Source organism: Equus przewalskii, chromosome 6 (assembly GCF_037783145.1).
Source record: "Equus przewalskii isolate Varuska chromosome 6, EquPr2, whole genome shotgun sequence".
Lineage (NCBI taxonomy): Eukaryota > Metazoa > Chordata > Mammalia > Perissodactyla > Equidae > Equus > Equus przewalskii.
This window is the reverse complement of record NC_091836.1, coordinates 71,375,309-71,392,119: the sequence shown is the minus strand read 5'-3', so window position 1 is coordinate 71,392,119 and position 16,811 is coordinate 71,375,309. Positions and strand designations below refer to the sequence as shown.

Genomic DNA, 16,811 nt, shown 5'->3' with positions numbered 1-16,811 from the left:
GGGTTAACGTTTTCTTTTACATAGTCTTTTGTGTTCTCAGATTGCTTCATGTGTATACTGTTGAATGTGGCAGGTACTTGATACATATTTCTTCAGTGAATGGATGTTAAGCTAGTCTCCCCAAACGTAAAACAGACTCTGGAAGGACAGACACTGTGTCTCACAAATCTCTTTATTCTTCATACAGAGAATGCCTTCATAGTCATCTAAGCTGGCCTATGGCTGGAGGACCAGATCCCACTTGAAAATGGTTCTTACAGACATGTCCTCTGCCCATGGACTGGAAGGTTTCTCCTTAAGAACAGGACCCTGCTCATCTCATTATATCTTATAGTGAGTATGGGAGCTGGCATGTAGTAGGAGCTCAGAAAAGGTTTGATGAATTAGAAGACTGGATCAGCACTTATTCTACTGGAGACACATCAAGGTCAGCCTTCCCATAGGACCCCAAACCTATCTTCTCTCACGCCCAAGAAAGGGAAGCGGGAGAGCAGGAAGGTTGGCCTGGAACTTTAAGAAGACAGGCTGTTGACCCTGCCTGTGGCCCCAGATAGTCAGTGGGGCATCCTCTCTAGCTCATGACTCCTCCTGTGACGATAGACCCAGGTGGAGCTTTTCAGAGCCCATGTTTCACTCTCACACCGTCAAATTCAAAGAGTCGCGCAAACTCTTAAGAATCTGTGACTCTGTTATCTACAGATCCATCAACACTCCATGTGAACCTCCTCTACTTCCCATCTCCCCTAACCTTCAGAGCAGTGACACGCTCACAGGTATCTGGAGTCCCTTTGATCTGTCCTATAATTACTCGGCACACCCTCTCCCAATCCCCCACCCCTGCCCCCATCCTAACCAAAGCAGTATTCTTTCAGCTCCAGGGATCTGCCAGCCAGGGCTGGCAACAAGAGGAAGGAGGCTGCCCTTTTTGCCTCTCAGCCAGCTCTGCTACTTGGTTGGCCAAACTTGGTCCCTCTGTGCTCCCCATCTCTACACCTGCTTGCCTCTCCTCTGCCTTTTCTTCAAGATGTTAAAAACTCGCAATAAAAAACAAATACAAAATGCTGTAATTAATAGCCAATTCCAAGCCAACCCAGCATCTCTACTAATAAACCTCAACACTTGCAAAAAGAACAATAAATTCTGCCCCTCTCTGGTTCTGAGGTGGTCTCTTTTATACACTCTGTGTGTATGTATGTATGTGGGTAAGTGTGTCTACATATATATTTATTTTCCTTTATTTCCCATCCAGGGAGGGGCAGAATAATGAACTGCGTGCGTCAGGGAAGATGAATCTGAGATACTAGGGAGCAGTGCAGTAAAAAGATTAAAGTGTTATTATTGTTGGGTTTTTTTCCCCCATGGTCCATTGTGACAGCTCGACCGTCATCTGTAAAAAATGTCTCAGCGAGAGATAATCATCGGAAACTCAATAAAGCGTCAGGGGGAGCCTCAGCCCCCATCAATCACTGGGTGCCTGGAAAATTTCAGCCCTCTGTCTCCCTTCCTGCTATCCATATAAATGTCTCTAATATATTTTGTGTGGTGTGTGGGACCCATCCCTGATTTGGAACTTTCGATGAAAAAATATTTATACACAAAATATGTAAATCAGTTAAAAATCACAAGACTAGTTCTTTGCCACCCCATCCCATTTTTTCTTATTTTTATAAATGTATCGAATTTATTCTTTTTAATAAAACATGTCAACCAGTCTATCTCCCTCTCCTAGTCAAATATATATATAGGTTTGGAGGGCTAAAAGGATGGAAACAATTAACCTAACTGACTGATACACTTAATCTTGAAGTTGGCCAAAAGGCCTGATGGACTGACAGTGCACTGTCCATCCTGGTGACTCTATAGTGGTTGACACTGCTGAGAAACGACATGTAGAACCACCGGCCCTGCGGGTGAGACAAGGCTCTGACAACGATGAGGAAGAGGCAGGGACATTATGAAAAATAACAGCCTGCCCAAACAGCTTTTGGCCTGGCAAATTCCCAAGGCTTCCAAAACTTTGAACAAGCCAGAGATTCTGAGCTAAGTGTGGGGCACATATAGGCTGATACGCTTGCTGGGTTCTCTAAGTGCGGGGCACATATAGGCAGATATGCTTGCTGGGTTCTCTAAGTGCGGGGCACATATAGGCTGATATGCTTGCTGGGTTCTCTAAGTGCGGGGCACATATAGGCTGATATGCTTGCTGGGTTCTCTAAGTGTGGGGCACATATAGGCTGATATGCTCGCAGGGGACAGTTTGTTTGTTTGTTTAAGATTGGCACCTAAGCGAACAACTGTTGCCAATCTTCGTTTTTTTCCTTCTCCCCAAAGGCCCCCAGTACATAGTTGTATATTCTAGTTGTGGTCCCTCTGGTTGTGCTATGTGGGACACCGCCTCAGCATGGCCTGATAAGTAGTGCCATGTCCGCATCTGGGATCTGAACGGGCAAAACTCCAGGCCGCCAAAGCAGAGCATATGAACTTAACCACTTGGGCACAGGGCCGGCCCTGGGAACAGTTTTGCTGGCATTTGGCATCATCTCTCTGCCTCAGTTTCCTTCAGTGCCTACATCATAGAGTTGCTGTGAGCACAGAGTAAGTATCAATAAATGCTACCTGCTGCTGTAGCTGTCATGGTCATCATCTTACCACCTCCCCCGCTTCTCCATCCTGGAAGGAATCAGTTTCTGCAGTACCCTGTCCTCTAGGACCTTCAAAGGCTCTTCTCTGTCTAAAGGATCAAGTCCAAGGGTCTTGATCTGGCCCCAGTCTAACTGCATCTTCACTGCTCATTACTCTCTAAAATGAATCTTCTGCTGTGTGGATGCTTCACCCTAACAAGTTCACTTGCCAGCCTGAAACACCTTTTTTTTCTGTTTCCCACCTCTGTTTTAGACATAACACACCCTCCATCTCTGGTCCCACCCAACTGAACTCACCTGCACGCCCTCCATAAAACCTTCTTATACTCTGAGGCTCAAATACCATTTTAATTTCCTGATGCTTCAGTCAGAGATTCCCTTCGTGAGCTCTGATAATCCTTGTTATCCATTCCTCTGCCTGGACCCTTGTCAAATACTGCCTTGGTCATGTCTTCAAACTTTATTACTATTAATTGCTATTCTTCCTAGCACCTTACGTGTGTATGATGCCTTGTATTTCCTCAAGTAATTTCATAAGTTCTTCAATTTGATCTTCATAACAAGTCTATGGTGTAGGAAGTAATATTCTCTACAAATGAGAAAAACTGCCCAAGGTCACACAGTTAGGTGATGGCTAAGTCATTCCTTGGACTCTGAATAATGTTTGGCTCCTTGTGGATAATAGTTAGCTACCACTGAAAACCATCTGGACGGTTGTGTGAGAGACTCTGAATCAAGTTCTCTAAGAGTATGATAAGGATAATGATGATGATGTAAAAACATGAATTCACATTAATGGAATTCCTTCTATGTTCTAGATTTTAGGCTAAGGATAAATCTACTACCTCTAACTCTCCCAATAACCTTTATTTTACCAATAAAAGGACACAGCCTCTGAGAGGTGCAAAAAATCGTTCCAGGTGTCACAGCTCTGAAGTGTTCCGTACACCCATAATACCATAGCTGAAGCACACAGCCTCTCTAGAGTGAAGCTTAAAGTGGCAAAATCATCTCTCTTCCAGGGAGAAGGTCTAGATGAGTTTTTTTTAAAGCAGTTCAAGCACAAGGCCGTGACTAACACCTGTAACCTAGATGATGCTACTCAAAGACTGGGAGCCTGTTAGAAATGCAAAATCTCAGGTCCTACCCCAGACCCACTGAATCAGAATCTCTGAGGGTGGGGCCCAGGAATCTGTGTTTCGACAAGCTCTCTAGGGGATTCTTATGTCCTTGGGAGCCTCATTACTCCCACCTGAGTGTGTGCTCTCCAAGGGCATACTTTCTCTCTGCAATGCCTGGGCAGTGCTGGGCATGCAGTGGATGCTGGGTGCTTAACTTACACTGAATAGACGAGCTAGGATAAGACTACTCTTTAGCATGTCCTAGGGAGGGGGAAACATATTATAGAGAGCAGTTGCATTACCGCCAGTGGGGACTCCTAGCCATCTCCTGAACTCCAGGGCACTTGTCCACTGGTTTGTGATGTGCCAGCTTGCATCGTCTTGTCCCCCATCTGAAGACACAGAGATGGGGAGATCAGCTGGAGCAGGCCAAGACCTGCAGCCCCTGGAGCTGTGGGAAGGGGGCCACCCAGGCTAGTGGGGTTGGTTCTGGCAGGTCCAGCCTGGCAAGCTAGACCCTCTACCCCCAGAAGGGCCCTATGCCAATCCAACTTCTGCACTACTCATCTTTATTCAGCCACCACTTGGAGCTAAGAACAGAAGCTGATTTATAGCCTGCTCTGGCCATGTTTCTGCCGTGTTTTATTGTTTTAATTGTACATATGAGAGGCACTCAGAGTGCTTGCTTGCATTTCTGACAGCCCCAGACACCCAATGTTCATAACAGTTACTTACAAGCAGCCAGCGGCATCCCCGGCTGGGCGACTTGTTTACTGTTACCACTAATTTATTGCCTCCTCCACCTGAGGATTGGGGCCCACCACCCATCAGCCAGCCACAAGTGGAACTCTCCTGGAGCAGGCCTGGGTAGGGCTCAAGGCACTGAATGGAATGTGGTCAAGATGAGGAATGAGTTGGTAGAGAAGCAGCCATGATCGCCACACTCTCTCCACATGTGTCCTCTCAGTGTGCCTTTGCTCAAGCTGTGTCCCCTGCTTAGAACATCTTTTCTTTTTTCCCCTCCTCTTCAACCTCCAAAGCCCAGCTCAAATCCCACTCCTTCTAAGTACATTACTTGGTCTGATGGTGAGCCTAGAATTTCTAGAACCTTAGAAATCACAGGACCGACAGGGTCCTTGGAGGCCATGTAACCCAATGACCCTGCACAGAATCCCTGATAGCTAGCCAGCCTCTGTGAGTGCCCCTTGAGTGGTGAGTTACTCAGGCTGGTTTCCTGCCTTACACTGAGCCAAAACCCAACTCTGTAGAGAAACTCTTTGTCAAATGTCACCGTGCTTTACAAATGATTATCTCATTATCCTAACAACCCTTTAAAATGGGTACTGTTATCCCAACATTACAGATGAGAAAACTGAAATTCAACAAACTTAAGTCACTTGCTCAAGATCACACAGCTGGTAAGTGACAGAGCTTAGATGAACCATGACTTCCTGGCACTGAAGTATGACCTTTCTCCAGGACACCATTGTGCCTTTGAAGATGCCACTCTGAGGGCTGGAGAGAATAAACAGAACAGTCAGGGCAATAAGGCTTCTGTGCCAAGCATCTCTCTGTCACCTGCACCACCCAGAAACACCAACCTTGACAAGGGTGGAAGATACTGCATGCAATGTGTCCAGCTGAGCAGGCTTCTTACTAAGGAGCAATGGCCATATGTAAAACAAGAGAAGGGTGTCACTAGGAATTGGGCAACTGATGACAAAGTCTTAGCAAGGAGGGCACAGAAGTTTCTTTCCTCTCTAGGCTGTGCCTTTTCTGAGCAGGCAGAACAGACACAGAGCCTCTCTGGGAGAAAACAAGGCACCTTCTCTGATACCTTTAGTTCTCTTTGCCTGGATCCTCTTTCCTCCTCACACCTTAAATGCCGGTACCCTGAGTGAGGGACTTGTCCTCTCACCCCTCACTTGAACTCCCTTCCTTGGGTAGTTTCCGTCATATCCATTGTTTTAACCACTCAGTAAATGCTGGTGACTCCTAATCCCTATCTCCTGCCAGACTTCTCCAGACCCACATCCACATTCACCCAAATCAGAAACCGAGGTGACACCACAGGCGCCTCTCTTTCCATTAATTCCCACATTCCATTGAATACTCAACCTCCTCCTCATATTTTTCTAACATCTATTTTTCCCATTCCAGAAGATCACTTTTAGGAACCCTCAGAAACTTTAAGTGCATTTTGGGAGAGAGGAGCAGAGCTTCTCACCTAGTTCTCAAAGGAGTCCATTACCCCAAAAAGGTTAAGAACCATTGCCAATCTCTCCCCTCCAATTCATGCCCCATCCTGTCAGAATGGTCCATCTAAACTGCAAATGTAACTTAAACATTCCTCTGCTTAAAATCCTTTAATGGCCTCGAGAAAACAGTGCGAGCCCCCCAGAACTGTCTTACAAGGTCCCTCCCACGTGGAATCCTGCTTTCCTCTCCAGTCTTACTTCTTGCTATTCTCCTCAACACTGTGGCAGATGATTCCACCTGCGGGCACCCACCCCATGTCTCTGCAAGTGCTCCTTCTGCCTGGAAAGTCCATCCCTCTTAGCCTGCCTGGCAATCTCTGACTCATCCTTAAGACCCAGTTCAAAGTCACTTACCCTGTGACACTTGCCAGACAGCAGCCTGCCCTCAAGTAGAGCTCATCACTACCTCGATCAGTGCTGCCTACAGCCTTTGGACATCTACCTCTGCACTGTGGTGCCTTGTTCTCAAGCTCTGTCTTCTTACTTGCCTGGGAGCACTGTCGAGGGGCTAGACCATGTTTATTCATTTTTATATTCCTAGCACCTGGCAGAGTGCCTGACACTCAGTAAATGCATGCTGAATTATAAACAAAACAAACAGGCAATCACAACGGTACAGTTCTTTACAATTCACACGTCACATACTTTATCTCTTGATCTTCACAACAATACCGATAAGGGAGACAAGGGATATATTACTGGGGTTCAGGGAGGTCTTGCCAAGGTCCCAAACTACAACTCATCACCTCCCTTCAGTACTAAGCACAGGCTGAGTCCCACAGAAATATCTATCAGAAATTTAGTGAACTTGATGGACTCTGCCACTGACTCTATGCTCCAATACTGAAGGACTGTCTAACTTTCCTGAGCTTGTGACTTTCATGTGCATTTGCCTAGACAGACTCTGGGCAAGGGGCTTGCACCTCTTGTTCTACTTAACCTCCTCACACATGTCCATAAGTCAGGAAACTTCCTGTGAAAAAGCCAGTCCAATCCAAAGGAGACAGAATCACAGAAGTCTTTCGTTTCTGTCTTCTCCATCAATGAGAAAGGCCCAGAGCAGGGTGCAGTGCCTTGCCTATAGTGGGCAATCAATAACTACTGGTTGAATGGATGAAAGAATGAGGTATCTTTAAATGGAAAAAGAAAAGAAAAATCTGTTCGAGAAAGAGCTAAAGGTTTAGGCTGGTAAGAAGAGGAGAGCCCTGATGTGATTCTAAAGGACTATTAGTCTCCAGGCCCAGAGTGAGAAAGCAGAGTGCGTGAAGTCAGAGAGCAGAGCACACCCAAGCTGATGCACCGGGGCAAATGGGATGAGCTGCCAGAAAACTGTGGCCGGCAAAGGTAGTCTGGAATTTAAAAAAAAGAAAAAGGTGCAGAGAGAGGTAGATCTTACAAGCTACAGAGCAGTGAGTTTACCAACGATTGCTGACAAAATTCTAGAATGTATTTTTTTAATGGTTCTTAAACACTTAGGGGATTACTGGGCACCAGCATGGATTCTCCAAGAACAAGACATGGTCATGCCAGAATAACCTAATATCTTTTTGGGAAATAGTTACTGTGCAAGAAAATAAGATTGCTAAACACGTTTTTACTTTAGCAAGAAGTCTGAGAAAATCTCTTAAAATTTTGTGGACAAGATGGAGAAATACTGGCTAGAAAAGAAGGAAGTTTGATGGATTCACAATTGTGAATATTGACTAATGCTTCAAAATTGTCCTGATCATGTGCTCCAGGGTTCTGTACTTATTAATAGAGTCCTTATAAACATTTAAATCAAAGACTAGCACATAAAGTACCTGATGGCAGGGCTCTTGTCTGTCTAACACACCTGTGCCTTGAACAGTGCCTGCGAGATAGGAATGTGATCAATAAGTTTTTTAAAAATTATTTTTAAATAAATAAATGAATCCATAGGAAACCTATTCATTCAATTTGTAGGTCATACAAAATAAGAAGAGATACTTAATATTTTTATCTTTATTTCACGAGGAATATAATAGCCTTTTCCAATATTTTTATTGTCTATCTATCTGTCTGTCATACTGCGGCACACTGTGTTGCTGTGATGCTGAAAGCTATGCCACTGGTATTTCAAATACCAGCAGGGTAACCCATATGGACAGGTTTCAGCAGAGTTTCCAAACTAACACAAACTAAGAAGAAGGACCTAGCCACCCACTTCTGAAAAAACTGGCCACGAAAACCCTATGAATGGCAGTGAAGCATTGTCTGATGTAGCGCTGGAAGGTAAGAAGATGGTGCAAAAAGACCAGTCAGGGTTCTGCTCTGCTGTACACAGGGTTGCTAGGACTTGGAACTGACTCGATGGCACTAACAAATCTACCTACCTACCTACTTAGAATGTAAACTGGCTAACACAAGAGTTAAAAAATTCAGAGGAGGTTGACCAAAAAAAGCAAAAAAAGCAAAAGAAAGGAAGGAAGGAAGAGAGAGAGGAAGAGAGAGAGAGAGGGAGAGAGGGAGGGAGAGAGAGAGGGAAGGAGGGAGGGAGAGAAAAGAATATCTAGAACAGGGTTGGCAAACTACGGCCTATAGGCCAAATCCAGCCTGCTGCCTATTTTTGTAAATAAAGTTTTATTGGAACACATCCATGCACATTCATTTGCGTATTGTTTATGGCTGCTTTGCACTATAATGGCCAAGCTGAGTAGTCACAACTGAGACCAACTGGCCCACAAAGCTTAAAATGTTGACTATCTGGCTCTTTCCAAAAGAGTTTGCTGACCACTGATCTAGAACGTTGACTACGAGCACCAACCAGGAGAGAACTATTAGAACACAAAGGTATAAAACATGAATGCAGGGGGTGGGGACTGGTATGACGTGACAGCAGAGGTTGGACTAGATGGCTTCACAGCTCTGAGATTCTGTGGAATCAAAATTGCTTACTGAGCTCCGTAGGGATCCTAAGAGCAGATGAGAAGACACTCAAATAATCCCTTCCCTTCTCCCTGGCCCTGCCCTCTCAGCAAATGCTCCTCCCTCCTTTTTGGTGAAAGCACCAGAACAGAAGACAGAGCTGAGGGTGGCAATGCTGTGTCTGAGTGAGGAGAGGACAGCCCATAAGCAGAGTCCCCACATATCAGGCTGCAAATATAGGGCAAGTTTGGAATTCATGAAATTCTCCTGTTTGAAACATAAAGGGAACATAATCCTCCAGCTCAGTGGGGAATCCAAGGAGGCACAGGACATGGCTTGCACATGGAAGTGTCAGCTGAGGAGGAGAGAAAAGACATATGGGCAGGTGAGAGTTCAAATAACCATAAAAAGGCCAAGATTTAGAGAACATTCAAAAGAGCAGCTGAGGGCAGGTTGCAATTATTGTCAAGGACAGGGAAGGTTCTGTGGAGGATCTAGCCGTAGCAAGGGAGCCTGACAGAAGGAGCAGGCGTAGAGAGGTGGAGAGGCAGGCGGAGGGCACCTCCACACTTCACCTGAGCAGCAACGCTCTGATGCGCTTGGCACTCCCCTCAGGTGCTGACTTGAGAAACCCAGCTCTGCGCTACCATACCCATGTCAGTGTGGCAGCCTCACTGACAGCTCTGAGGGCTGAACCTCCCCTCAGCTGAACCTCCTTCAGGTCACTGCCCTGACCCTCAGGCAGTCAGCAGGGCTGTCTGTCCTCCTGGCATCACTGCCAACTCTAAAGCAGCCACTGCTCAGCTGTCCTGTTGCTGGAAACTGAGGGCGATCCCAGCCTCTGCGAGCAATCCAGGATAATGAGCAGGAGGAGGGCCAATCTGGACAAGAAAACCTCAAATATAAAACACTCATTTCTGTCCGCAGTCAGAGCAACCTGCCCTCTTCTCAACCCCACTTTTGAAGAACTACTCACCAGAGCCAACGCAGACTAACTTGACCAAGTAGCCTCCAAAAGACACACGACCGAGCCCCGGTACAGGTACATACCGCCTTCTTCTTCTGGAGAAGTCCAAGCAACCCCACACACAATAGCTCAGGGAGTCACTGATGACCACCCCACTTTACAAGCACAGACATCAAGGCACAGAGATGGTCTGCTATTTGTCCTGGGTCATACAGTAAGTTCTGGGGCCAGTCCCACAGACAGGATTGTATTTTATTAAGAGGAGGGGGAAAAAGCAATATTCAAAGTAGTGTTGAGGGATCTCTGAGGCTGAGCAAACCAGTGAGGCTGCTTTCTAGTTCTAGGGCAGGGATGGGGCAGGGTAAGTCTGCAGGAAGGAGAGGAAGAACAAATCCACATTCCATGCAGTTGCCTTAATTATTTTATGGAAACCTGCTCCACTGTCCGCTCATCTGAGACTCTACAGGCTGAGGCACTTTCAGGAGAACACCAGCTGAAAGGGTCTCCCAGCCCTCCCCCAATCATGAAACCAGGGCTCTATTTTATTCCCCAAGACTTCTGAAGTGACATAAATTACAGAGCCAGAGGGGACTGTGAAGGGCATCTGTTCTAGGCCTTTTGGCTTATCTGTGAATTCCTAGAGGATAAGGGGCTTGCAGGCTCTCACTGAGGAGCTGGCACAGAGCAAGGCTGCCTGGAAGCCACAGGGAGGAGAGCTCTCAGAATGGCAGGGTAGCCCACGCTTACCTTCCAAAGAATGGATTCCCTGCTCCTTGGCAGTCTTGTAAACACTGCTGAAATCATCCCCAAGGTTTGGGTCAGCACCAGCAGCAAGCAGAACCTGCACCACACTGGAAGAAATCAGAAAGATGACAAGTGTCAAAAGCAGGAAGGGTCCAGGAAGTAGAGACCTGGATTCTGAAGCATGTTTGGGGACTAGATCTGCCTCTGCTCATGCGAGTGGTACAGTGGAAAGAACACGAACTCTGCGAATGTCAAAGACAAGCAGGGGTGGGAAAGCTGGCTCTGAAACTTACTGCCTGAGAGGCTCTAAACAAGTTATTTAACACCTCTCTAAGGCTTGGCCACAACTATAAAATACGAAGTGTTTAGCCAACAATTACTTACAGATGTTTACTATGTTCTAGTCATTGTTCTAGGTGCTAGGGTCTGTGCCCTCACAGAGCTTACTGCCTTCTGGGAAGGATAACAAGTTACCATAAAATTACAGAAAAGTGTGATGGAGAACTACCATATGCAGTGGGAAACCACGGGAGGGGAGCAAGAAAGGCGTCCCAGGGGACGTGGTATTTAAAGTATTGAAGACTTGAAGGCTGAGTAGCCAGATCTGGGATGGTAAAGTGGGAGGACTCAATGCATTTACAATTCCTGGAAGCAAAGAGCACAAGGCTTCACCTGAAGAAGGTAGAGTTGGAGTAGAGAGAGTAAGGGGAAGAACAGTGGGAGAAGAGGTAAGCCACTGAGGGCTTGCTTTAGAGGGGAAATGATATGACAACACGCTTTTCCTCCCCACTTCAAAAGATGAACATACTTAAAAAAATGCAAACCACATTGAAATATTAAGTTAAAAAATGAAAGTCTCCCCTTATCTCCATCTCCTTAATCAAAATTTCAAGAGTAACCACTCTTTATAGTTTGATGTGTTTCCTTCCAAACCTTTGCTATTAGAAGAGTCACTTGAGCGGCTGTGTGAGAATGGACTGGAGGGAGCCAGGACCAGAAGCAGGGGCCTCCACAGGGTTGCTGTGAGGTTGAATTAGGTAAACTTATAAAGCACCGAGCACAGTGCTTCACCCAGGAAGTACTCCCTATATGTTAGTTTCCCTTCTATTATGTAATGTTCGTGCTAATGCTTTCTCCTTTTTTCCTAATAAAAAAAGGTTTGTGTTCACTATAAAAAAATTTAGAAAATATACATAATAAAAAAAAGAAAAATATTTTAGAATATACAACATATTTTCAGTTTTTTCAAGTATGAATATTTTTATTTACAAAAATGAGATCCCACATAAACTCTCTTTAACACACACACCTTCCATGTAGTAAATATTTGTTTGCCACATTGTTTTTAACAACTGCACAGTATTCCACGATAATATTATTCTCTACTTTATTTAGCCAAACTTCAATTGGAAAACAATTAGACTATTTTTAATATTTCATAACACATCTCTGATTATTTCCTTTGGATAACTTCCTAGGAGATAGAGTTCTAGGTGAAACGTTTAAGCACTTTTAAGGGTTTTCATAAACATTACTAAATTGCCTTTAAGAAAGACTGTACCAATTTTCATTTTACCAGCAAAGGAAGTAAGATGAGATTAACTGTTGTCCCTTTCTTTTACCAAAATAGAGAGTTTTTTTCCTTTTTCATAATGTGTTAATCTGGTAAAGAGAAAAAGGAGTTACATTGCTGTTTCAACTTGCATTTCTTTGATTACTTGTGAGGTTGGACTTAAAAAACAGGTTAGCTGTGTTTCTTTTTTCATGAATCACAATAGTCAATTGTGTTTTTCTTCTCATGAATAATGTCCTTTACCCATTTTTCTCTGACTATTTTAATCTTTTGCTTACTGGCCTTGAAAACCGTTAACGCTTTTGAAGGCATAAATGGTAAGCATTCAAAAAATTATTCTAATTATCATAACTATTAAAAAGCCAAACTATAGTTTTAGTTTTTCCCTTTTTTATTAGTTTTTCAATATCTGTAACCAGCAGTGTTGACAGTTTTTCCTGTACCAACTGGTTTGGATTTCATTACCTTCAACAGGCATAGGACCTAGCTCAATTATTTGCTGAAGGGATGAATGAATTTCAAGAACTCCCATGCACACAAACACACAGGCCTCACAGGTAAGTCAAAGAACCAGAATCCATCTCCCACATGGCTGAGGTTTTCTATATCTGATCTAACACGGTCAGGTTAGTCTCCTGTGTCTATTCACCTGACCTAAAAGGATCTTAAGAATTACCTTTCACAGGTAATTTACCCAGGATATGGATTAAGATTCCAAAGAGAAAAAAGAAGGGTCTCCAAGCAGCTAAAATCCATGTCTAAAACTCAGATATTTAATTCATAGCAGAGTCTGTCAAGTTCTCACTTGAAGACTATTTGCTCTTAGCTTACACATAATTTGGATAAGACTGGCGTTAGTCTTCTTTCCCAGAAAATTAAAAGTCAAGAGGGTACAAAAACCCTGTTATAGATAGGTGAACTAACTGAAGGTAGTGAGAAAAAAATATCCCATAGAGAGGTAACGTGAGACAGAGGTTAAGAACACTAGCTTTAAAATCGAGGACAATCCGGGCATCAACATGAATAATGACAGCAATGGATTATAACCATTGAGTAAAATAAGACTCCATGAGTTCATATTGAAAATAAATTGGGGCTGGCCCCGTGGCCGAGTGGTTAAGTTCGTGCGCTCCACTGCAGGCGGCCCAGTGTTTCCTTGGTTCGAATCCTGGGCGCGGACATGGCACTGCTCATCAAACCATGCTGAGGCAGCGTCCCACATGCCACAACTAGAAGGACCCACAATGAAGAATATACAACTATGTACTGGGGGGCTTTGGGGAGAAAAAGGAAAAAATAAAATAAAATCTTAAAAAAAAAAAAAAGAAAAGAAATTAATAAGTCAATGGGGGGAAGGGAAAGCTCTTCCTTAGTGTAGAACGACAACCAATAAATGTAGAAGGAACTTAGATGTAGATGAAATTAGAAAGCCATCACTTTACAATCTCATAATTATCAGGGATAAAGTCTCTATCTAGCTCAAATGGTTGTGTTAATGTATGTAAAGTGCTTAGAACAGTGCCTGACATGTAAGTGCTCAACAAAAGTTCGTTATTATTACTATGTACCCCACCCTCCCGCTGGGCTGTGGGGAAGTCAAGAGAAGTACGGTCATGCACTGCATAATGACGTTTTGATCAATCATGGGCACAACGGTGGTCCTATAAGATTAGAACCATATAGCCTAGGTGTGTAGTAGGCTATATCATACACCAGCAGGCTATGATGTTTGAACGACAAAATTACCTAACAACGTGTTTCTCAGAATGTATCTCCGTCATTAAGCAACAGATGACTGTATGAACTAAGACACTTAAATTGGGAAGACAGTATGATATTTTATAACACACACACAGAGACCTAGGTTCAAGTCAAAGCTCTATCATTTACTAACTGTGATCTTGGACAAGTTACTACACTTCTGAGACTCCATTCCCTTACCAGAATAATGGAGATAATGATGCCTCCCCTGTAGGTTATAAGTATGTAAAACTCCATAGTACCTGCCAGATAGAAGGAGCTCCACAAATATGAGCTCTCTTCCCTTTGTCCGGGTAATCTTAGTGATAGAAACATGAATCTGGGCAGAAGTGGGCACCAGATCTATATGTGACCACCTCCAGGAATCATGTTGGTACAGCCCTGTGTTAAGAAGGCAGTTCTTCTATATTCTGCACAACCTGGCTTGTTTGAAAATCCAAGTGAGGAGGGTTTGTCAATCTAAACTCAAAGGGACATAATTTGGTTAATCCTCAGCTGCTATGTCCAATCACCATTCAATCACACTGCCTCCCATGGCAGGCTGTCCCTCTAGGCAGCTAGTGTCACTAACTGTGCTACCTGGGCCTCTCCAGGTTCGTGAGTATTGATCCCATCTGTCCAATTTGCAGGCTGCAAGACGTGTCCAAACAACCAAGTATGCTGCCCGTGGCCCCAGAGGGCAGACAGTGGTCTGGCAGGATGGTGAGAGGGGAGTGACTAGACTCGGCCCTGGGGCGGCTAACCCAATCAAAGGGAATGGGCAATTCACTTCACAAACTTGGAGGCCAGCAAGGGTAAGCATCCAAGCTAGTGACTCATTCTGCAACCTCGGAGAAGATTCCCTTCACTTTTAATAAAACTCAAAAGGCAGCAGCCCCACAGTGGGGTATAGCTAGGACTAAAGGAGTTGTGGCTGCTTTGTGGCCAAGAGTGGCACCAAACACCTTCCCAGATGGCTAGTAGGCTTTTTGTCCAATAGCCATCATGTACTTATAAAGCATCTAACCCAGAGCTCCACAGGGATCAGGCCCTTCCTGGAGAAGCTAGCCCAGATCAGGATAGAGGGCTACCTAAGTATAGTTAGCTTTGGTGATCAAAAAGAACTTTGTGGACCTGTGGGCTGCAGCACGGCAGCAGCAGGGTAGGAGGCTGGCCAGGCTGAGAAAGCTAAGGCAAGGCTGGTGAGAACAGGCTTAGCAGCAGGTAGGCCAGGCCCAAGGAGTGCAAAGAAGCTCATAGCCAAAACAGAAGCAAGGGCTGGAGACCCAGCAGCAGAGATGTGAGGCAGAGAGTCAAAAGCCAGGTCAATGTCAAGGACTAGAGGCTGAGGGAGAACAGCAGATCACCAACCAAGTACGCAGCCAGAAACAAGGGACACAATGGTATCAGAGTTCAAGGCAAGGCAAAAGAAGCAGAAACTAGCAGCAGCAGCGAGGAGACTTTGGAAATGAAGTGATTTCTGCCTCTGTGATGTTTTTTGCTGAAGTAGAAATAAATCCCCAAATTTAGAACTCTATTTGGGAGACCGTGACTTACGGGGAGATGGTAAGTTAGCCCACCTGGCTCACAAGTGGAGTACAGGGTCAGCAGTAAAACCAGAATCTGATGGCACAAAGGGAGGCAGGCACTGCTATTCAAGGTGATCCACCAAAGGACGACTGCAGTGCCCCCTCTGTTCTAGGACTGGCATACTGGCTGCCATTTCATAGTTGGGGTTTAGCTATTACTGCCTTAAATTTGAGTAGCTGGTGCCAAATGGGCTGTGGTGTATGGGCTAGGCCTTCATGGTCTTAACAGCTGGATTAAAGGGAGCAGAGTATACCATTCCACTCCCTTATGTTTCTCTATAACAGAAAACATCCCCAGTCAAAGGAACTACACTGACGACTCCACAGGTTCTCACTGGGCAAAGACTTAGGAATATTAGCAATTCTCCGAGCCAGCTCAGGATTTGGCCTCTGGTGGTCTGGGGAAAGATATGCCTACCAATGCCAATAACAACCTCAAAGGCTAGAGATAATCTCTAGACACCCTATTTCCCTAATTTGGGAATCAGGGGATGTCACTAGCCCAAGAGGATCGGGGTCTGTCCTTTAGTGACTTGGCTCTAGTAGCAGTATTTGCCTTCCTGTGTGCCCATCAGAATCTGTTCTGTTCTTATCTCTACCCAAGTGAGCCGACTCACCAACAAGACTGGGTCTTGTGAACAGTCAAGGTGAGGGTTGTAAGGTGAGCTCTGATCCTAGGCTGAGAGCTGTTTTCTCTTTGCCTTGTTTCTACTGCCTGTTAGTACAAGTATCTGTTTTCTCAAGGGTACAAAGTGTGGCTAAGTAGGAGGAACATAGCATCTAATAACAAGAGCTAACATTTGTATATACTTCCTATGTGCCAGGAGCTGTTTTAAACACTTTACATATACTAATACATTTAATCTTTACAACAACCCTATGAGGCAGGTTACACACAAGAAAACTAAGGCACTGAGGGGTTAAGTAACTTGTCCAAGGTCACTCAACCTACTTTTCAGCTCCTTGCACAGGGCCTGGATCACAGTAAGTAGTCAAGAGATGCTTTCTGAATGAGTGCATGAATAAATAAAGGATGAATAAATGAAATCATTATTTTATTTGGTGGGAAATTGGGAAGAAAGGTGGAAGATGACTGGCTCAGCTCTGCCCAGCCTTCTCCCACCTGAGGATCCAAACTAGGCAGTGGGCAGTTTAGCTGTGGAAAACCTCCATCTTCCTTTCCTGAGCACCAGGCTCTTCTTGCCTTCCACCAGGCAGTTCCCAGACAAAGCTGAGGAAATGGACAGGAGGGTGGTCCCTAAGAGGCAGCTCCGGGGACTCATGGAACTCC

General features: G+C 44.8%; 1 protein-coding gene across 2 annotated transcripts in view; it reads right to left on the bottom strand.

Moving 5' to 3' along the window:
* CLPB (ClpB family mitochondrial disaggregase) overlaps window positions 1–16,811 on the bottom strand; it is a 135,924-nt gene that overhangs the window by 77,397 nt on the left and 41,716 nt on the right. Inside the window, exons 4-5 of one of the 2 annotated variants that reach the window (XM_008517588.2) lie at window positions 10,622–10,725; window positions 4,066–4,155 (exon numbers count right to left, since the gene is read on the bottom strand). In XM_008517588.2, the coding sequence (XP_008515810.1) occupies window positions 4,066–4,155; window positions 10,622–10,725 (194 nt within the window). The remainder of the gene's footprint in view (window positions 1–4,065; window positions 4,156–10,621; window positions 10,726–16,811) is intronic. The other variant, XM_008517590.2, reaches the window with a different exon arrangement.